Source organism: Cheilinus undulatus, linkage group 23 (assembly GCF_018320785.1).
Source record: "Cheilinus undulatus linkage group 23, ASM1832078v1, whole genome shotgun sequence".
Taxonomy (NCBI): Eukaryota; Metazoa; Chordata; class Actinopteri; order Labriformes; family Labridae; genus Cheilinus; species Cheilinus undulatus.
In genome coordinates this window covers 26967033-26990890 of record NC_054887.1, presented here as the reverse complement: position 1 = coordinate 26990890, position 23858 = coordinate 26967033, and the positions used below count along the sequence as shown (strand labels likewise).

General features: G+C 38.4%; 1 protein-coding gene across 1 annotated transcript in view; it reads left to right on the top strand.

Moving 5' to 3' along the window:
- Positions 1-5831: 5831 nt before the first annotated feature.
- Positions 5832-23858, top strand: part of ppfibp1a (PPFIA binding protein 1a) — a 40000-nt gene continuing 21973 nt past the window's right edge. Inside the window, exons 1-4 of the mRNA XM_041781325.1 lie at positions 5832-5956; positions 15761-15840; positions 18730-18935; positions 23363-23443. Of these exons, the coding sequence (XP_041637259.1) occupies positions 15777-15840; positions 18730-18935; positions 23363-23443 (351 nt within the window). The 5' untranslated portion in view covers positions 5832-5956; positions 15761-15776. The remainder of the gene's footprint in view (positions 5957-15760; positions 15841-18729; positions 18936-23362; positions 23444-23858) is intronic.

Genomic DNA, 23858 nt, shown 5'->3' with positions numbered 1-23858 from the left:
TCTTTATGCCATTACTTTTTACAACTTTTAACCCATTTATGTTCCTCTTTGCAATATTTTGCCACTTTTAACCCAATTTTCCCGATTTTTTAAAGGTTTTTAACAATTTCTTTTTTCCAATTTCTTTGCTGCCACTTTAATTACTTTTTTTTAAATTTATTTTTGTTTTGCCACTTCTCACCTGTTTTTTGTCACTCTTCACAATAATTCAGTTCTTTTCCATCAAAGCTGTTTTAGTTTCTTTATTTTCTGGCATCATGATGTTTGTGCAAATTATGGCTTAGACATAAAGTCCTAATGGTTAAGTTCATTGTGCATCCACATTGTTAACATTTCCAATAAAAAGGTAATTCTGTTGTAAGTGGAAGAGTGTACATTTTATGAAAGGCTAGATTATACTACGGCATTTATAAATAAAATACATTTTCTTGCTTTGATTTGTTATTGTTCAGGTTGAAAATAAAACATGGTTCTTACAGCTTAACTTTAAAATGCACTGATTTTGCAGACCTCCATGGGCCCCCAGTTTGGCTGGGCCCCAGAAAGCTCTTCCCTTTATACCCCCCTTGTGCTTACTCAAATGTGCTTTCAAGTCTGAAAGAAGACCAGCAGGAGGCAAGAGCAGGGGAGGAGCAATTGCACCAGAGCTCAGTACCAAACAGTCCTTCCTTATTTGAAAAAAAAAACATTAAAGTAGTGGCACATTTACAGAAATGTAAAAGGAATCATTAAAAGTGCTCGATTTGGGACCTCAAGCTCCCCATGCAGAGGTTTTGAAAGCAGCTTTTAGGACTGGCAGGTGACTCAAATGAGACTGATGACTTTCTATTTGCACTGTTGGATATTTCTGTAACCCAAGTGCCTCCACCTCCATTAATGCGCACCAACAGCTTTTGACCTCCGCTAGCAGCCTCACACAGAACAACTTGACATCACTTCAAGCACGCTGGCTCAGAGTCACTTCTGGCCTCCCAACCATGCAAAGAAATTAAAAATGTTCAGGAGCTGTATAGGTACTTCCAAGCTATGAGGTTGCCATGGCCACTAAAATCACCATGCTGCATGATGGGATCTTATGGGACATAGAGTGATCTCTTGAGATGTTTCTATGTAAAAAATAAACATCATGAAGCCTGGATAAAAAATGACTGCAGAGTCGAAGCTTGTCAGCAGTGTAATTTTCCTTTACATGTTTAGAGTTGCATGCCAGAATAGCCATGACAAGAAGACACTTTTCAGGATTTCAAGTGCTATAATCAAGAAGTCATTAAAGGCTGAAGAAGGCTGTAAGAGTTACTGATTGCTTTTAGTGCTGTGATTGTGATATGATGAGTTGCACAGGGATGCTTTCCCCTCGGGTGGAGGCTCAGAGGAATATCTCTCAAGAGAGTCATTTGTGAGAGCTGTTAGCATGCTCAGTGTGACAGCAGACACTGACAGACGTGTGCATTAACACAGAGACACTAAGGGCAGAATTCACAGGAGAATATACTGTGTTGCTGCATAGCATAACCATGAAATACACCACTGCTGTGCTACTGCACACCAAACAAACTCCATAATAGTTAATGTGAGTTTGCATTGCTTTTTGCATTTCGGAAATGCTGTGTTAGTTTTACTCCAGACGCACACCGTCCAAAAAGTTCTGCTTTTGTCTTATCAGCCCACAGAATATTTTCCCAGAAGTCTTGGGGATCATTGGGAGTTTTTTGGCAATTTTGAGATGAGCTTCTGTGGGGTTTGTTTGTTTGTTTGTTTGTTTGTTTTGGTCTGCAGTGGCCTTGGAACTCTCCCATGGATGCCATTTTTGCCCAGTCTCTTTCTTGTTGTTGAATCATGAACACTGACCTTAACTGAATCAAGTGAGGCCTGCAGGTCTTTAGATGTTGCTCTGGGTTCTTTTGTGACCTTCTAAATGAGTCATGGAGTAATTTTGGTCCGCTAGCCACTCCTGGGAATGTTCAACACTGTCCAAGTTTTCTCCATTTGTGAACAATGGCTCTCGGCCTGAAGGTCTTTAGATGTTGTTCTGGGTTCTTTTGTGACCTCCTTATTTAGTCGTTGATGCACTCTTAAAATAATTTTGGTAGGCTGGCCACTCCCGAGGAGGTTTGCCACTGCTCCAGGTTCTCTTAATTTGTGGGTAATGGCTCTCAGTGTAGTTCGTAGAGTCCCAAAGCCTTAAAATGGCTATGCAACCCTTTCCAGATTGTCAGATGTCAATTACTTCGTTTCTCATTCATTACAAAGCCATTTCTAAGGTTTTGGGACTCCAACAAACCACAGTGAGAGCTATTACCCACAATTGAAGAAAACTTGGTACAGCTTTTTATCTTTTAGCCTACTTCACTTTGTCAGACAAGACTAAAGTTAGGCCTGAAGGTCTTTAGATGTTGTTCTGGGTTCTTCTGTGACCTTCAGGATGAGTCTTAGAGTCATTTTGGTAAGCTGTCCACTCCTGGCGAGGTTTGCCACTATTCCAAGTTTTCTCCATTTGTGGGTAATAGCTCTTATCACGTTGACTAGAATTGTTGCTTTTGTTGAATTTCTTTAGATGGTGGCACCTATTGTAGCCTCCATATTAAACAGCTAGGTTTAAAGATTTCACATTTGAAAACAGAACGACAGGGTCCCTATGAGTGGAAGCTGTAAACAACGATTTTAGAAGGGAAAATGTCAGAATGCTGCGTCCATAAATTTATACTTTTCAAGCCCCTTGGTGACTTAAACACATACTTCAGAAAAACATCACTCAGCCTCTGTGTTTCTTGACTTGTCCTCTTATGCCTCCAAACCTTTTATTACCACTCTCTGTGATAAAGATGCTCTTCAACTGTACTCCAGATGGCAGTCACTACTGCTCTGCCTCCACCAGAATGCACCCTATTGATCTTTGAGCACTGCCTTGGAAATACATTTGAAAGGAGAAGCCACTTGTTGAATGTGGAGGTCACCTAGGACTATTTTGCAAAGATTTCTGCACAACTACATATTATGTAATCTGTGTCTATCTCTCAGTAAGCCTATGATTTTCCCTTGTTATTAAATCAAACGACATCAAGCACTTTGTCTGTTTTTTCTCCAGGCTTCTGACAGGGAGACAAATTTCCTTCATTTATTCTGCTCCATGGACAACCTGTTACATCATGTCTGCAGAAATATGCACTAGTACTGTTAGGAAAAGACAAGTCTGCTTTACTGTGGAGCATGGGAACATCTCTGGCTCCCCCTACTGGTTAAAAAGAGGTTTTCTTGTCTCAACTTCAACATCCAGAGCAGACTATTGGACAGCAAAGAGAGAGTGTGAGATGATGTTTATCAGGAGACAAACAACAGGGGATATTTTTAAATAAAGAGAGAAAGGATCTGACCTTTTTCACATGGCAGATGATTTTTAATTTGCACTCAGTGTGATGTGATATTCTGTCAGTTTCCTCCACTCATCACCAACAGACAAGGCTGCCCACAAGAGGGGGGTAAAGGGGAAAGCTTGCTGGGGCCCAGACAAATTTGGGGCCTGTGAAAGCCAGCAAAATCCACTGTAAAGTTAAGCTGTGATAACCATATTTTATTCTTTTCCTGAATAATACCTACTCATATCAAAGCAACAAATGCCTTTGTGTGATTCATATATGTTATTGTAAAAGCCTTTTTAAAATGAAAACCCATTTTCTTAAAAAAGAATTGAAATGGGTGGCAAAAAATGTGTTAACAGAAGCAAAAAAAATGCATAATGTGGCAAAAAAGGGTTAAAAATGGCAGAAAACTGGCAGAGAAATTGTGAAAAGGGGGTTACAAGCAGCAAAGATGGATTTAAAGGGGACTAAATTTGCACTAAGAAGTGTTAGATGCTGTTAAAATTGCCAATATAGGTTTAAAAAGTGGTTAATTGTGGCAAAAATGGGCAGAAAGTGGCAAAAATTGGTTACAAGTAGAGAAATCAGGTATAAGAAGTGATGGAAAGTTGTTAAAAATGGGAGAAATAGACCGAAAAAGATGGTGAAATGGGTTAAAAGTGGCAAAAATGGGTTGGAAGTGAAAAATATTGGCAAAAAAATGATGAAAATTGGTTAATGGTAGCAAGAACTGGCAGAAATTGGCAAAAAAAAAATTGGTTAAAAAGTGGCAGAAATGGGTGACCGAGTGGTGACATTGGATTTTTAAAATTGAAAAATGGGTAAAAAGTGACAAAAATTGGCTTAAAGTGGCAGAAATTGAGGGGGAAAATAGCTAGATTGGTAAACAGTGGCAAAAGGAGATTATAAATAGAAAAACAGGCAGAAAAAGCCTTGAAAAGGGATTAAAAGTTGCAAAAATTTGTTAAAAGTGGATTCAAATTGTGTCAAAAGTGTTAAAAAATGGGTTAAAAGTGGCTGATATCAGTTCAAAGTGACAGAAATGGGTGAAAAAGTTGCTAAAATGAGATTTAAAAGTAGCAAAATGCGGTGAAAAGTGAAAAAAATGAATTTCAAGAGGCATAAATTGGCGGGAAAATGGTTAAATGGGTTAAAAGTGTCAACAATGGTTTAAATGTGGCAAAAATGGTTAAAATGTGCCAACACTGTGTTACTTTACTACAAAAGTACTCCTACTAGTGTGATATTGCTGTATTGCATGCATCTCTCTGATGCTGACATCACAAATTAGATTACCTATGTCAACAAAACAGAAAAAAAGGCTGTTTAAAGTTGGAAAGGTGATTTCAGTCCAAACACTCGTCACTGAAATACAAGTGTGTTTCTCGTTCATTTTATCGTTGTACTTTTTCAACCCTTGAGACTTACCAACAATCAAATTGATTCACCAACATAATGAGATGTTTTCTAAAAGGAATACACACAAAAAAATACGTAACGAGGTCAGAAATTCAACTTTGTGGCCAACTCTGTCTGCCTTCTCAAAATAATCAGTTGAGGTCGGTCCAACTCCTCAGTGGTCAACTGATATACCTTTGTTGCGGGACCGCAGCGGTAGCTGAACGCATGCGCAGTGTGAAGTGATAAGAATAACAAATATTGTTTCCGGTACAACCTTCAAAATAATGTAGCTTAACGCCAACACGCCATATGGTAACCACTATCAACGTAAAACAGATTAAACAAACACTATTTGTGTGAATCGAAGCCCTTGTTTTAAACCGGATACATGGACTGAAAGATGCATATGGAAATCAAAAGAAAAAAATATTTAAAAAAAAAATCACATATACAGGCTTTATCGTGATAAAGTTTATCACGTAAAAATAAAGTGTACCAATTTTTTTTTTCTTTTTTAAGATTGACTTTCATTTTTTAATCTATAAGATTGCATTTAAAAATATAGTTTTTCACAAGAAAACATAACATTTGAATTAAAATATCGTAAAATTAGTTCCAAAATAAATATTTGAAGTGTTTATTTTTCCTTCGATATATAAGTTAAGTCTTAATAGCCACATTCATTAAAATCCCAATGAATGAAAATATCTTGCATCGAAATTTCAAAGTAGGCAAAACTCAGAAACCTAATTTATGATTACATGAAGTTGGCAACATTTTCTTAGCCTTTGTTCAAAGACTGCAGTTATCAATCCACATTTTTCGGAACTTATGACTATCAGTGGAAAGTAAAATGTGAAATTATAATACTTACCGGTTGGGCGTGATTAAACACAGCATTACATTGCTCAAAAAAAAAAATAAAAAACTAATAGTTTCGTCGTCAGTAAAAGCAGTTATAACTTCAGCTTTTTTTTTTTAAGTATTTTATTTTGAAGGCGAAAGTTCTGGAAACTTCCCCTGCTTCACGTTCAGCTTGACGCCGTTAGAAACGTCTGAAGTTTGGGATGAAAACTTCAGTTCTCAGGGCGATTCAATGGGAAGGTGAACTCAAACCATGAAGCTCCTGTGAGAAGTGTTTGGACTAAAGCTTCTGGAGAATACGGGACCCCGCATTTAACGGTTTTTGGTCGAATTAAGTAAGTTTACTGAAGTTAAACTCGACTTATCGAAAAAAAGAGAAATATTTAACTGTTTCTTCGACCGAGCGTCGTTATACTGCTAGCTTAAATGTGATATACCTCTGACGTTGCTGATTACAATCTTTATGTGCCAGCTAACGTTTACCAGCGGTTAAGCTACTCTGGGCTTGTTTGAAAAGCTTGTTATAGAATATTTTTTTAATGCTCAAATTATCTGAAATATGTAGACCAACGCTAAGTTGGCATATAGGTTATCTTGAATGACTTAGAGATGATGTTTACGTTCATTTTACATTAACACTGTTATTACTTATAACTCCTTTCGTTTCAGTTGATATTTCCATTGATATTATCCATGCTAATTGGAATAGTCTATTATTTATGTGCTTTTATGAGAGGCAGACCTACTATACTACTCAGCAAATGCAAACAACTACATATTTAGTGCTTAAATGTCACATTAACTTACAAATACACGTGCAAAACCTTCTAATTCATGGCAAATACTCACATTAAATGAAAATTAAATTGAAGTAAAAGAAAACCTTTGTTCCTTAGGTTCAGTCAAATGATGCTGATACGTGTTTAAAACCATGGCACCCCAGAAAAACAGTACTTTGCTTCAATTTCTTATATTTAATTTCTGAAAAGTGCAGGCTAGTTAATGCATGTTGTCTGAATGTTGTTTTGATGTAAAGGTAAAACGTAATTTGAGCAATATGAAAAGTCTTCTATTGTTCATGGTTGGTTTTAGTTAAAGAATTAGACATAAAGTCTCTGTATAGCTTTAATACTTTACAGTACTTTCAAACATTAAACTGAGATTAAATTCAATTAGAACATGTGGTACTAAAAAGTATTTAAGTAACAAAAATTAGGATAATAGCCTCATCATATGGCATTATATAGCCTTTTAGTAGGGTGAACTATGCTAGTTTGTTTATGATTGAACCAAAGCTAATTTATGCATCACATGTCCATTAATCCCCAAGCCAAATCATGAATCACTGTAGCAAACCTCCAGTCAGACTCAGTTCATCTCCCACCAGCAAAAAGCAGTAGCTGCCAGCTCAAAACCAGCAGTTTAAATCTGTTTCTGCTCCTCTGTCAGCTCCTTTTATTATCGGTCTCAGACTTGTGCAGGCTTTGTTTGAGTAAACCTCTGCAGTGTAAAGTTATACCAGAGAAATCTCCCTCCAGAGGCTCTGCATGACCTGCTGGCAGCCTTAAAACTCTGCGTGCATATGATGATGTCTTCATGCCTTCCGGGGAGACAAATCATAACAAAGGATTTTATTCCCTCTTCTGACTATAACCATATTTGTGTCCGGCTGCACTCTCACTGCCAACGGTTGGCTGCTCTGAAGATCCGTGCTGTTGCACACTTCCCTGCACAGTTATATTAAAGTAGAAGATCAAGCATACACCTATTAAAGCACATTTTCACCTTGCTGAGTGATTTCAGCAACTCAAATGAATAAATCTTCTGGCACCGATCATTCTGTTCCCTCAGGCAACAGGGGTTTGTTTGTTGCTCAGTTTAGTAAGAGGAGACAAAGTCCATTGTTGGGCCTAGTTTGGATAAGCAGTGAACTTGGCCTGTTGTTAGATCAACATGGCACTGATACTGATTTTTAATTTTTCTCAAAGCCACGTGTCAAGACAATTAACAGGCGCCTTTCCATCTCAGCCACCTTTCCGTCTTGACATTTGCATTCCTCGCATTCTTGGTACAGTGCTCTTGCAGCAGTGTATTTTAAAAGGAGGGAGGTGGCGCTTTTAGGTCACATGATATATTGGGATGTTTATATACACATGCTTCAGAAATTAAAATCTTAATCTGAAACATTTGACACACAGGAATATAATTAAAGACCTGGTTAGGAGACTGAGATGTGCAAGTGGCTTGTGGGATTTCTGCTTTTTTTTATTGCACTCAGTGCTGGCAGTTTCTGAGTAAGAGGAAGACATTTCTCCTGAATGTACCAGGAAACGCTTCCTGACAGGACTGACTGAAGGCTTTCCTGAGTGTAGGGATGCCTCTGCTTCAATCCCCTTTATGGTTTAATTCATTGCAGGCGCTGCTGTAGACCTTATGTTACGCTTAAGCATTTTACTAATCGTCGTAGTCTAATTTTAACGCATTAACTGTGAAACTATGCCCTTAAAAGAGTACTTAGAGAGTGCTTCTTCTGCTCTAAACCTTGATAACAGGCAATGAAAGTCAATTTCTCTTGGCTTGCTGTCTCTTACTCAGTTCCTCCAGCCCCCTTTTCCACAGTCTTCCTTCATTTTCCCCCCTCCTCCAGTGTGATTTCAGTCTGTGATGTAGTTTGGAGCCACATGGAAAAATCTCCAATAACCCGGGTTCAGTGTCGCAGTGCTATCATGTGAGTCTCTTAGAGACAAAGAGTTGTTTGTGTATAAATGAAGTGCTAGTTTAAAGTCTGGGTTGTCGTTTCTGTCAAACAGTCTGCCCTCACACAGGCACAAACTTGAAGTCCACTGGACCATCTCTAAGGGGGAAGTGTAAACAAAAGGCAGGGTGTTTCACTGGTGGTTGGATTTCACGTGGGATTGGCTTCCACAAGGTCATGTCACACTCAGTGTCCACGTTGTCTCTTTTTTTGTTTTAAATGTTGCTTAAACCATTACCTCCACAGCTAAAAAAAGGTAAGAGGTTAAGTTGTAGTGAAACCTATCTAGATTTTCAGTGTGAAAAGTAAGTGTTTTTATTTTTCTGATATGATAGAAAACAAAGAAGTTAGGTTTTGGACTGCTGAATGGACATAAAAACATGTATGAGGGCATTTTGTTTGGCCTCTGATATTACATTTTTACCTTTTCATCAAAAACTGAAAAATATCAACTTTTAAGATCATTCAATAATAAAACAAAACTTGTTAGTTGCAAATAGAGCAATTGAACATGTATCATTTTTGCTCAAACAACTATTAAAAGCAGATGCACTGGCATAAACATGCATTTGTTATTTCCTCACTTATGCCAAGCCCTGGCTGTGTTTTTACTGATCATTTTTGAGTGAGAGCTGCTCATCCATTGGCAATGAAGATTGTGTTTGGGGTTTCATGTAGCAGCTGGCTTAGTATTTGGTTGGTCTACTTAGCTTTTGTAGTGTGCTGAAGGCATCAACCGATTAACAGACGATTATTAAGGCTGTTATTTTGCATTTGGCTGATTTTACAGACAATTTGTTAAATGAATTAACCAAAAAGAGCGCTACTTTGGCCTTACTTCAAGGGGGCGCTTCCTCTCTGGCTCTCTTTTCACTCTCCAAGATCTCACCCAAGTCCCACCCATAATTCTATCTGATAGGTTAACAGCCAATTAGCACTGGAGCGTGGGTGCCACTGACACAGTGATCATATGGCATCGTCTTGTTTTTCCTGCTGTTACTGTGTTGCTCTTTGCCAATTCTTGTGCAAAAATGTTTATGTTCATGCATTTTTCTGATCTGATCTTACTTTTGTCACATTTAATACATTTCGTTTGCCAGTATAACCTGACACAGACCCTGTTTTTTTAGATGAAAATAGTACTAAACTATGATGTTTCTATAAGATGCTATCTGTACTATCAGTTTATTGTTGTTTACCTTTGGGTTAAAGAGCATTAGAACAGCATGGTAGTAGCCATTAATCAAGACTACAGTAGCAGCTAGTGGCGGATGGCTGAGTTATAGTTTAGCCTGAGTATTTGACTGGGTTTGCTGACCTGAGCTTATTAAAAAAAAAAAAAATACTGATGATAAGTTTAACTGACAAAAAATTCTGCTGCATCCCTAGTTTCCTCATGTTCACATATCTTCCAATAAAGTCCACAGTGCTGAAGGAATAAGAAATTTAAGTTATGGTGCTATCCAGTGGTAAATTCAGCTGGGGATGAGTGATATTTCAGCAACTGGGTATAGAACTTTTCAAATAAAACATTAGTGTACTGGCAGCCTCTGGATACAGCGATAAAATCGGACTTTGTCATATTTCTCTTTATAACAAGTTCAATCCCTGTCTCAAGCAAAGAATCAGATTTTAACTACAATAAGTTCTGAGCTCTTACGTTTTTGTGCTGCAATAAGTAAATAAATAACATAAAACTGCATATGTTATGAGGCATTTCAGTTCTGAAATGCACATCTGTACCACAGCTGGAAGAGACCTATTGGAGCTGGAGTGATTGAGGCACCAGCAGAGGCGTGCTTTTGTGTATGTGTGCGTATGCATGTGTGTTTGTTTTAAAAGCCCACCACTCAGCGTAGGGTCAAGTAATCCCAGACTGTTTTCTTTGTAAAGGCATTGTCACTCCCCCTCTATAGGTCTCCATCCATCTCTCTCTCTCTCTCTCTCTTTCTCCATCTGGTTTATATCCAAACCACCTTACAGTATTAGAATCTAGAGGTAGATTTTGAAGTGTTTGGTCTCTCTGTAAAATAGACTTGGGATGGAATCTTACCTCTGTTAAATACATTTGATACACAAGGTACCAAATCTAAAAGGCTTTAAAAAGAACATCCTTGGTGAATACAGTAAGTTAAGGATGTCTTATTAGAATAAACAAGTCTCAGTTAAATAAATCGAAATGCGTCTTTTGTTATATTCAGCTAAATCGTTGTTTCACAAAAGCATGTTTCACTTGTGAACTGAGACAAACAGATCTCATAAAAACCAAATTAACAAGTCCATATGTCTCTGTAAACTGTCTGATTTGTTTCTTCTGAAGCTCTCATTTGTGTCGTGTTTTTCAGATTTAAATCCTAGTGAAAAGGAATGAACTTGGAACTATCTAATTTCCCGTAACAGCTATCTACTGCAACTTTGAGCAAATTTCACTCAAACAGGAATGAACACATGATTTTCTTGATTTTTTTTCCAGCATTTGATCCATGCAAATTTGGTGATTTATTGAGTTTTTCCAACTCAGGTGAGCTCCAGTGATAGTATTGCAGGACAGCAGTTGTGGATATGTTCCTGGTACATGAGAAAAATGGCGTGAAATTTAAAAGACATGCACAAGACCATATTTTTGTACATTATTGCAGTAAATTAATACATGGAATATTAAGTAAACGAAAATAAAAGTGTGTAAAATCAATATGTCTACAAGAGCAGCGTAAACAGTGTGGGTAAGTCCAGTGCCAGACAGAAGAGTTGTACAGTTTGATGGCCCCAAGGAGGAATGACGGCCTGTCGCACTGTTTGGTGCAACATGAGTCTCTCACTATACATGATCGCTGAATATATACAAGATTCAGCTTAAAACTCTTCAAACTGAATGCTTCAAATTAATGTGGAGCATTGTGGTACATATTTCACTTTTCTGATGTGGACGGCTGGTATGTGGTCGTAAATATCAGAAATTCTCATGTCTGCCGATGATGATAAAGATGATAACTTTTTAAGTGATTAACTGATGCTGTGCTGATAATATTTCATCTCCCTAATTAATTAATGTTTGGTCTTTGCAAATGAGATTAGAGTATTGTCTAGACCTGCTCTTTTTACCATATGTCTTGAGCTACAGATAGACTGTGCTTTTCCTATGAGATGCTATTGCTGCAGCAGTTAGCGGTGTTGTGGCAGCAAGGCAGCAGTCATTGAAATAAACTTTTACGAGGCAGGCATCTGCATTACAGTTTAGATGGAGAATTTGATTGGGATAATGGGCCTTAACCCTGTAAGTCCTAGCACGTCGCCGATAATGCGCTGTTGAAGCACACTTTGCATGACCATAATTGCATGACTGTTTGTGTTATCGGAAAAATACAAACAGTTTCTGAAAGCTGAGAAACTGTGCTTCACAGCCAACGTGTGGTTATTACTGTAATTTCCCCTTTTCTCACTAAGATTCTAGCATAAAGTTCCCCCATTTTTTTTTCATTTTAAACTGTTAAAACACTCTTAACATGCAGTAAAATGTGGTTTATCCATGTTAATTATTTTTCCGTCGTTGAGTTATGATTATAAGAGTTTTCTCCGTTTTTTAAACTTATTTGACCGGGAGCTCCTCGTTTTAGCTGTCTACAGTCTCATCTACAAACTGGAAGTCCCACCATGCAGTAAAATGTAAATAACTGCCATATATTAAAAGTTCGAAGTATTGTGGAAAAATGGGCAAAAGCACATACTCACAGGACATTTTCTGGGCCTTTTATGGTTAAAATAAGAAGAGTCCAGAAACTCAGGTTTTAAAGGGTTAACTGATAAAGAAAAATGTTAATAGTCTAAGCAACTCATAATTCTAGTGCTGATGACAAAAGTATATGAATCTAGTAGGCCCTAGTATGAAAGGAGCTTTAAAGTTTGTTTTTTCAATGCATATATCTGCTGTAAATATCGCTCATAAGAATAAGCTTGTGGAGATTCAGGCAGGTCCAACAGACCTGCATCTCCTGAAATCTCTTTCTTTGTTCATCTGCAATCCTTAAACTTTAAAGTGTGTTTTAAGGACTGAACAACATTGATATATATCAATATCAATTAAAATGCTATTGTAAATATTGACATGTTCTATATTATTAAAATAGGAACATTGTGCATCCCTAGTTTACTGAATGGTCATATCGTGATAATAAAAGTGATATTAGTTATGTATCCCTAGAATGACGTGATATCCTTTGCAACAGTTTGACTCAGCAGAATGTTTCATTGAATTTTGAAAAATATTGGCACTCTTTGGCACATAAGAATAAAATATATCAGAGTTTTGATATCAAATATTAGTTTTTTGGGGGGGTATAAATGGACTAACACAAAAATACCACCATCCTGATGTCTTGTTGTGTCTCAGGAAGCTGTCTAAAGAGCTCAGGGAAGAGAGGTCACATAGGTCAGCGGGGATGTCTGTACCAGGCAGTTTGTGTTTGGTTTTAGGGAGAACTAACCTACTTAGGAATGTGTGCAGTCTCCCTCCTACACTGTGGTGTTATCAGTCAGCATTTGATTACATGGCTGCAGAGATGGCCCTTATCTGTGGGCTTTTCTATGAACATTTTGCCAGAATTTCATATCAACCTTCTCATTACTAATGCGAAAACAGGCGTAAAATATCTCAGCTTTATGATCTAACAGGAACAGCAATAGTAGTTTCATGTAAAGGTTAAGGCCATCTTCTGCCATGACTGATGTGATTTTTTTCTCTGCCTTTAATTCCGAATTGCATGTGGACTTAGATACTCCTTTCCACTAAATTGGATTTCTTACAAAACTCATAATAACGCGATTCATATGATGTGTTTTTAGCTTAAATTGTTTTCCTACTGCTTTTACTTACACCCATGGCTGAATGTATTCTCACAAGACGAGTCTACAAGATAGCTGAAACCTTCATGCCATTTGTTGTTTTCCGCGCTCACGCAGAGAGAGAAAATATTTGGATTCCCAACAAAAATAGCACCTCAGTTTGGTGTTTTTAATTTTTCCCATGGGGTGGGAAAAACAGCTGGCCAAATAGAGCTTGCACCCTGGTGAGAGTGACCAAGGTTTTTCCATTGAACTTTTGAAATACCTGCAGAGAAAAACATCAGCAGTAAGAGGTAGATGATGGGCATTTGCTCCCTTTGTAACTCTAAATCCAGTTTGAACATCCTTACTTGAAATGCAAGGTATTTTGTGGCACTTTTTGCACCAAAAGCCCTTTGTTGCGTTGCATTAAATTACCTGATATGGCTCTTGTTTCCATCTGCTTCTGTAGATCTCTGCTGTTAATCACCCTAAATGTTATGTTTATTGAGCAGTGCAAATAAACATCAGTATGTGAATGATGTTTTGGTAGAAACTGACTCTTTTCTGTGGAGTGTGTTGTTGAAATTATGTTCTCAGGGCCCCTTGTGTTAACAGCAGACTCCACCCCCTCAGCTCATTTTGAGACTATTGGTTTAATTATGCTCTTAGTGCCCACGCTGGGTGTGACACTGTGACCCCAGCGGAGGAGGAAATGAAGTAAACCCTTCAGCTTCTACCCCCCTACCATGTGAACAAGTAGAGCTGTGTTTTATGTTGTTAGTTTTGAGCTTTAGCTGCTTTGCCCACTTACTACACACGATCTAACCCCCACTCTGTGTGTGATGATGGGCAGTCAGTGAGTGTAAAGAAGAGGCATGTGATAAGTGTTTGGATTCAGCTTTAATGGGGGATACTGTCCCAACTTTGTTATGGAAGTTTGAGATGCCTGGCATGCCAATGCTACGGCCTGAAACCCCTGGGAGAATAGTACCATTATTCCAGATTGAAGCCTCCCCATGAGCACCCGTGACTGCTGCCCAGACCACCGGAAATAAGGCTTTTTGGGTAATAAGTCCTGGAGATCACTTTGTTTTTTGTCTCTCAAACAGCCAGTTTTTTGTGGCACAGTGTGCAGGGTTAATTTGATGCAGGAGTCAATTGTAAGGGCAGAATGAACGCTGGTTTCATAACAGGATTACTGATTTGCACAGTTGTTTATTTCAAATGGAAAATGTTAAACATGCAGCAGGCTTTGTAGTTCTTGTACAGGAGGAACCACTGTGAACAGAACAAATTCTCAGGATTAGGGCTTCAATTCAAAATTTGGTTCATGATTGATCCATTGATTATTTTCTTGATTTAGAAGTTAATTATCAGGTCTCTGAGACATCAGTATTGGGTTGCACTAGTATCTCACACCTACAACCAGGGTCAATTTAGAATCATCAGTTAACCAAACAACCATGTCTTTGGTGGTGGGAGGAAGCTGGACAACCCGGAGAGAACCTACGCCTACACAGGAAGGACATGCAAACTTTGCACCATGAGATCATTTTATGTTTTAGTTGAAGATTTTATGGTCGTCAGAATTTTTTATTTCTTCTGATAATGGCTAAAATGAAACCTGTTGTAAACACAAGATAGACCTACATGTGCACTCAGCAAAGAAATCTCGTTATGCCCTTGCATGTGCACAATTCAATTTTTTATGTCCTATTGTACTAAAAAGTACCAACATTATGAAAGAACAACAGATTTACAGTGATATTTTAAATCCAAAGCTGCCAAGAGTGGAAATAGAGAGCCAGTGGTGGGTTGTTGAGTAGAGAAAGCAAGTGCTTGTAGTTACAAACAAAGCAGTAATACTGAGAAATAAGACATTATTTTCTGATTGTTTACCAGTGATACGACTCTAAAGAACTTACTTAGAAATAAATTGACACCCATGCAGGAAGTTGCAGGATTTTCTTTTACATGTCATCCAAATAGGCTGCATGGCAGCGCAGGGTTTAAAGGAATAACGTCCTTATCTGCAGCTTTAAACCCAGCAAAACATGTTTTAAATAAACATCACAGGATTTTGAATTAAGTGTACTGAAGTGATATTTATATAATTGAGTGGTTGCTGTATGTGTTTTCATTTTATTAAATTTGGATAATTGACAGAATAATCTTATCACAAGGACATTTGTTGGCTGTTATGGCGCTTTTGATCTTGTCACAAAACATTTAGCAGATGGCTTTTTGCCCATTTGTCTGTAAACTCTACTACAGATAATGAAATTTCCAATTGTCGGTATGCTTAAGGGATTTTTGTGCTGTTTTTACCATTAATCCTTTTTTATATCTAACACTGCTCTTGTAACTGATTCTAGGACTTTTTAAACTTTTTGTGAGTTCACTTTTCAGGTTTGTTTACGAGTTCTTCCTCTTTTTGCTGTAAAATTTAGGAAACCCCCTGTCTGTACAGAGTTGGATATTAAAGCAGGTTCTGTTTCTCATTTATGGCTTTGTTTGGGATCCCTCTCTTCTCTCTCTTACTCTTTTCTTCTTCTTTTCTCAGATTCATTGAGCTGAAGATGATGTCGGACGCCAGCGAGATGTTGGCAGCAGCCTTGGAGCAAATGGACGGAATCATAGCAGGTAACCACATCGTACACTTGGACTTTAAGACCTGGCAGTAGCACTTTTTTTTAATAAAGTGGGCATGGCATGCTGAGGGCTCGAGCCACATCTGGAAACGATTGAATTGCAAGCTGGGAATACTAGGTCCAGTGGTAGGGAGTACAATGTGTCCTTCTCCTTCCTCTTCTACCTGCAGTTAAATTAAAGCCTCCTGACTGTGCATTAAAGTCTGCAGTAATTGTGCAGCTGAGGAAGATTTTTAACCTCTTTCTGCTTTCACTACATTCTTCAACCATGAGAAATGAATGCAAGTTTCCATTGTCCCCGCCGTGACGGAAACTAATGATTATTCAAGCTCTGTGAGTTTGGAATACAAACTCCATCCTGGGAACTTTTGGCCGCTCTCTGCTCCTGCTGCTGCAGATGAGCAGAGCAGGCTTCACTCAGAGTCCCAACTTTTCCGCTGATGTGTGTAATTATAGCGCTGACCTTTCCAATGGGAGCGAGGTGGCTGGTCACATGACTCCCCCCTTACGTCCTCCCCCTTGTTTCTGCAGAAACCACAGTCGTCACCAAGCCCTGCTCCAGCTTGCTACTGTAGGGAAGGCTATGATTGTTTGGATGTTTATTTATTTAGCCCTCTCTTTGTTTTGTTCGACATCTTTATTAAGGCTGACATTAAAGACAGATGACAGATGGTGTGGAGACGGCTGAAGCACATGATGGAACCATCATACACTAAAGCTCTATCAGCATGCTGAAGCATTTATTTTGAAGAAAAAATTATCTGAAAATTTAGTTTCCACTGACACAAGAGAAGATTCAATTTTTATTATTTGCTTCGGTTTGCAAGGTTTTTCTTAGAATCACTGTAAACACTTTCTTGTCCAGTGTCTTGTGACTAAAATTCCTATAATGACAAATGAAAACATTTATTGAGTAAACAGACAGTACATGATCTGTAGTAAAGTGCCCTTTAATGATTCTGAGATCTTAATTGGACTATTAAATAAAACTTTAATGAAATGAGTACGTACTTAATAGAAAGGTGAACTGCAAATCAGAACATCTACTGTCATTGGTTTCCATACAAATGTGTTGCTGTTCAGAGGAAGCCCCCAGATTGATTACTATCTGATCACTATTCGAAGATTTTTATTGAAAACATGCCATAGTAGATTGTTACTAATGCTTCCAGTAACTGTTTACTGAAACTGATAACCTGTGATTAATAATTAGATGTAGAAGGCTGAAAGAAGCCCTGTGTGAACAGTGCTGTGTGAGTATATTACTGAATTGCTTACCAATTCAGTGTTTCTCTTAAAATTACACTATACCTAGAGGACGTCATCGCCTTTGGAAATATTTCACTTGATATTCCATAATCAAAGTTAGTGAGCTTTGTCTTTGAAGTTTTATCGTTGACAAGGTTGTGTTTTGCAGCTATCATCTAAAGTGCAAGGAGTAAATGATAATTGCTGCTAAAAGCTGCATAATCCTTTTTTAATGGTGGCTTACGATTAAACATGCAATGATGCTCCTTTAGCTGTGTATTTACTAGAGGATCATAAAAAAAGAAAGAGAAAAGGTCAGCTTATACACCACTCAAGTATCATCAAGCCTATGTGTTGGAAACAATGCAATAAGTATTAAGTACGTCGGCATTATGAATCAAGTTAAACTCATATGTAGCAGCTTCTACTGTTGACTGGAAAAAAATCTGAACTCTGCTCGTCAGCCAGTTTAATTGGTTGATTATAGCCTAGTAAAAATAATTGTTAGTTAGCCAGAGGTTAGCCCATGTTAACACTTGTATTTTCACAAATAAAATGCAGGGTGTATTGGTTTTACCTTGGCATGATGTCGGGGTTCTTTTATTTATCTAGTAGAGGGTGCTCTGACTCCTTTCATGTCACACGCTCCATATTTACCCCTTTACAGCAAAGAGACAAGAGTCTGGAGCAGCTTGGCTGAGCTTCAAGTTTGTTGAAGAGAGCAGTTTACCTCAGTTTAAATAGTGAAATAAACAAATCCACAAGTTTCCTATTTCAATTCAACCACTTGTCCGTAAGTCATGACGTTCCTCGTTGTGTCGGTCACGCGTATCTGTTTATTTTTAGAACGCTAAAATTAGGATAACCTAGCTTAACATTAGCTTGCTATAAACTTTAGCTGTGACAGTAACGACACAATATAGGTAATGGGGCAATCGCTCACAGTAATATTAAGCTCACTCAGGGCAGATAAGACCAGAGAAACACAAGTTAGGACCAGCAGGGGTGGATGGTGGTTTCTGGTCGGAGTTTGATTCATAATGCCTTCACGGTTCAGACGGTTGGAGAACATGTGAATGTAGTTAAATAAATAGAGTTGTTCAGTGGAGAGATTTGTTTGTTTCTTAATAATAATAATAATAATAATAATAATACATTTTATTTATCAAGCACTTTTTTAAAAACTCAAAGACACTGTACAATAATTAAAAAGACATTAAATACCATCTTTGATAAAAGCAGGTAGCAACATTTGTTGAAATTTTGATGTTTTTTAGGGTTTTTATTTTTACTCTCCTCAGTTGTTCCAGATTAAGAAGTTTGGTAGTATGTGATGTAAGACACAAGTTCAGAGAAAGACGTAAACATGCAGTTCCAAAACTAAAATTTACAGCTTTGGGTAGTAATCATGAGCCCGCCACACCCACAGATCAGCACCGAATGTGGCTCTGGTTCTGAATCTGAACTTCTTTTTGAAAGTTTGCCATTTTGATTACATTTTAAACACATTACACTGTAGTTTTTAATACTCTGCCAGAACAATGAGCACATATCATCTCACAACTCTTTCTGATTCTCTTCTCTTTGAGTCATCCCATGTCTAAATGTCTGTCTTGCTCTTGATTTCCCCCAGGCTCCAAGGCTATGGACTACTCCAATGGTCTATTTGACTGCCAGTCGCCCACCTCACCTTTCTTGGGAGGCCTTCGGGTGCTTCACCTACTGGAGGACCTGCGGGGAGCCCTAGAGCTGATGGACAATGAGGAGAGGGATAACCTGAGGTGTCAGATCCCTGATTCTACAGCAGAGAACCTGGCAGAGTGGCTGCATGGCCGGCTGGTAAAAATGCATTTTTTACAGTTCTTGAACCCTCAATGTGTGGTCTTTATCATATGTTTTGACACAAGCATAAGATTTATCTTAGCCTGTTGTGTTGTTTGTTTACTGTTGTGACTACAAGGCTCTGTGTACAGTATTTTTTAGGTTTTAGATATTCTCGCTGGCACAGTGTATCATTTAAAGTGTCTTACATCTGTATTAAATCCAATTTGTGTTTGGTAGATTATTTTTTTGTTGTAACAATGCTTCTTGGCAATAAATCTTAAACCGTTGGAAAGCCTGTTTATTACTGTTTTAAATGATGCCACATTTGTAAGGAAGATGCATTTGTGGGATGAGCAGCAGAGCTGAGTATGTGGGTTGTGCCCATGGAAAATGTGCCAAATCTTCTCTGCCAATGCCAAACAGCTTATTTTGCTGTTGCTATTGACTCTTGTTTTGAGCTTCTGGTACCCCCACCTGTACACATGGGCCCTGCTACAGTGGTCAATAGATGTCTGCTTCAAGAATCGGCATGCCATGTTTGACTGATCTGGATAGGGCCCGTCGGTTGGGCAATTTCAAGCTGGTGTTCTGCAAAACCAAGTTGCAGCATTGTTTGGAGTGAACCCTAGTACCATCTCCAAACTGAAGGCCAAGTTCCATATAACGGGGAATGTCAGAGACAGGCCGTGAAGTGGGCGTCCCAAGAAGACGACACCCCAAGAATACCGTTTTCTCACCCTGTCAGCAAGAACTCTATCCTCCAAGATGACAATGCTCACCCCCACAGATCCGGGTTTATCAGAGACTACCTCCAGAATTTGGGAGTGAAGAGGATGGAATGGCCTGCCAGCAGTCCTGACCTTAACCCCACTGAACACTTGTGGGATCAGCTTGGGTGTGCTGTTTGTGCCAGAGTGGCCAACACAACCACGTTGGCTGACTTGCGACAAATGCTGGTTGAAGAATGGGATGCCATCCCACAGCAGTGTGTGACCAGGCTGGTGATTAGCATGAGGAGGAGGTGCCAGGCTGTTGTGGCTGTGTATTGTTCTTTCACACGCTACTGAGGCTCCTGTTTGTTAAATGAATAAATTGTTAAATTGTCAATATGTCTTGTTTCTTCAAACTTCAATCATCCAACCCACCAAACACCGACAAGAGTCAATTGCAGAATCAGCTGTTTGGCATTGGCAGAGAAGATTTGGCACATTTTTCATGGGCACAACCCACATACTCAGCTCTGCTGCTCATCCCACAAATGCATCTTCCTTACAAACATGGCACCATTTAAAAGGGTAATAAACAGGCTTTCCAATGGTATAAAATTCATTGCCAAGAAGCATTGTTACAACAAAGAAATAATCTACACAAATTTCCTTTCTTTTTGTGCTATTTACATGGTCCTCAATGATTTTTAAAAATTAAAGACCATAGACCTAAGGATTGTTTCAATATTTTTCATCCCATAAGTCTGTGAACTTTCATACTGGATGCCTCAGCTGGACTACGAGACCACACACTTGCTGTCTGTAGTAACTTTCTCTCAGTGAAGATTCCTCAAATGTAAGAGCTCACAGAAACTCATGCAATTAAGCTTGGCTTTAGAAGTAAAACAGACCTGGAGAACTGTTGAAATCCTTGGCTGGCTGTCCTGGCATGTGTTACACTTCCAGCAAAAATCAAATAATGAAGAATGATGATAAATCCTGGCTGAGATTAAAGTATAGTTGTGTTTATGTCCGTGAGCCATACAAAATCTGCTGCGTCACGCTACCCATTCCGTTGTTCTTATTGGTTGTCAGGGGTTTTCCATCAGTCTGACCCAGAATTGTGAATATATAACATGTTTAATATTTATAGTTCAAGGTCAGGGAAACTCTGATTCGATAGGGAGCAGTAAGGTTGTTGTGTGGCCACCATACACTTAAGGGTTATTTGAATAAGTAATCATTTCCAAAAAAAAAAAAAAAAACTTGACTTGGGACATGGCTCCACAGGGGGGCAAATCTGAAAAAGATTTATTGTCCAGCCCTACCTTCAAGTCTAATTCCTGGTGGTATATGTTTATCTTTATAAAGATTAAAATCCTCATCAAAATCACATTCCCTGCACCAGGAACCAATAAGGTAGCGGTGTAGAAAAGTGGATCAGACTCTGTTTGTGCATTTCTTTTGCTATTTGCGGCAAATAAAGTAGTGTTTGTCTTGTTTTAACAATATGTCAGCGGCTGTGTGCTTAAAAGATGTTTTGGTGCTCTTACCAAAGGGATCATGTCAGCAGCTGATGAATCCCATGCATCAACTTCTCTGGTCAGCTGTTCATAGAGAAGTGTGATGAAGTTTTAAACCTAACTGCTGTGCAGTTAAGGTTGTGGGGAGATTGTAGCCTGAGATATATGTGGGAAGGTTTGTTTTTGTTGGGTTGCTTTGCATTATGTAAAAAATAGCCTATTGTTCTTGTGGGTTGAGATGTCCTGCTACAGTCTTTTTGGCTTCATTCATGACTGACCTGCGCACAAAGTCTAATGATGTATTTATTTGCAACGATGTCTTCAGCTTGTTCCCATGCTTTCATTCTTTAACCTAGACAAAAGAAATGATGACACTTTCAGAAAACATCACTGTTTTTGTCTGCATGATATTCGTATTTAACAAACTTTAAGTGCTTTAAACACTATAAACAGTTTTAAGATTCCTTGAAGAGTATTTTTTTCCCTGTGTGGTAAATGAGTGAGAATAAATGTGAACACAAGACTCCGTTTCACTATCTTTCTAATGCATAGCACGTGCATGTATAATCTGACACGCAGAGTTCACTGGTTGCTTTGCTAAATCCAGCAGATCTGTAGGATGCATGCTCCACTAACTCAAAAAAACTGTGACAATTTGTGGGAAAACTTTGTGGGTTGTTGTTTGCAGCATGTAACATGCAGAAGTCTGCATACGTAGCTCGGTGATGCAGTTGGGTCACTCAAGGGGGAGTGTGCAACACATGGAGCAGTCAAATAACTGTTGGCACCACACACTTGAGGATTCTTTAGACAATCATTTGCAGCGAGCCTCCACTCAGGATGCACCCCCCAAGATCAGCAGTAGAGGCAAATGTAGCCTAAAATTGGTCTTAAAAATCCTGTAGTGCATGGCCAGCTTCATTGAGGTGGCTGGCTAAAACCCCAGATTAATTGAAAGGAAACACTGCATAACAACAAATAGTGTGCATCTTGCATCACAGCACAACCAAAAAGGCAAATTAACTGCCAAATTCATAAATAAACAAAAATTTAAGGTTGGATAAAGACAAGGTGAATATTCAAACATATTCTAAATGCTGGCTTTAAGCAGGACTTTAGATTTCAGTCTACATGGGCACCTTTTTGCATCTCTCTTGCCTTAAAGAGACAGAGAAAATGATGGTTAACTTGAGTGCAATTCATTGTGACTACAGCTGCCTTTATAATAGGGCACAGACTGGGTAAAAGACTACTTTTACTTTACACTTTCTAGAAGTTCAGTTATCTGTGAGAGAGCGATTGATAGATAGAGGTAATTACATTATTTAGCATCTGGACACATCACATCTGAAATTATTTTTATCAGGAAGTTGGAGTCATTTGATTTCAGTCCATCTCTGATCTTTCTTGGAAGCATTAACACTGTATTCTTTTAATCACCGATAGCTATAACTTTCTGTTCAAGAGGCATGAAGATTAAATGGAGCAAAGCTGATTCTTGTCACTGACCTAAGAGAGAATGACTTCATGCATCTTGGTGCCAAAGTCTATTTTTGCGCAGGTCTTTAAGAAGAACTTTCATAGTGTACCATATGTTTAGTTGCAGCTTGGCTATGATAAAATCAGTGTCCACTTTAAGACAAAGCCTGTTATGATTAAACCTAATGCCTACACAGAGTCTGTTTATCGTAAAAGTGCTGTTATGACATGCCTGATGAGTGATGGAGTTTCTATAGGAGACCTGCTGCAAATAGTTTCCATCTTCCAAAACTTGCAGAGGCTCTTGTTTTTCTTCCCTCACGGCCTCGTCCCTCCATGTGTGATATTTGAGAGAAAAGTTTGCTTTTGATTCAATTTTCAAATCACTTTCATGTGAGAATACTATCGACCCTCACATGGTTCTCAGAAACTCCACATGGGTGTTTTTTCTTGTCTTTCAGGGGAGACCATGTGAGTTCATTGTCAGGGATTTTTATGGTTATACAACTAAGTGGTATGTAGCCTTTAGAAAATCTCAGAGGCTGAAGAATGATGTGTACTTCCATTTAGACTCATCAGCCAGACCTGTATTCACATTTTTTTTCCTCTCTTTATTTCCCTTGAGCTCTCAACTAAAAGGAAATGACAGTTTGAAACTGTCATTATTTGATTCAGACAATGCAGGGATTTGCAACAACAACAAAAATCAAAATTATTTTTTTTGTCATTTCAGACAAATGGTCACAGCACTGAGGCAGTCTACCAGGAGCGTCTGTCACGGCTGGAGAGTGACAAAGAGTGTCTTATTCTTCAGGTTAGTAAGAAAAACTGGTCATTGTAGCATACAACAGTGAAACAGTTGCTCTTAAATTGTCAATTATTGTGCAGTATGTGGCTCTTCTCTCCCCTTTTCTCAGTACCAGCTGCTGCTTTGCATCATCAGAGTATCTTAAAAACAAATCAACAGCTTTTTAGATATATATGTATTAAGTTTTGTGTCACTGTGCTCTATAGGGTTCTCATGATACCAGATTTTAAGCTTAACACAATCTTAATAAAAATCAAACTATATCAATGCAATTACAATACAAGTAGACCTCCTAGGCACCTTACATTGGGTACTTGCTTTTTTAAGTTACCAAAAATAGCAGGCAGACTCTTTCTCACAATCAAAATTGCACAAATAACTCAGCAAAGTGTACTATTTAGACAATGCTCCCTCCTTCTCT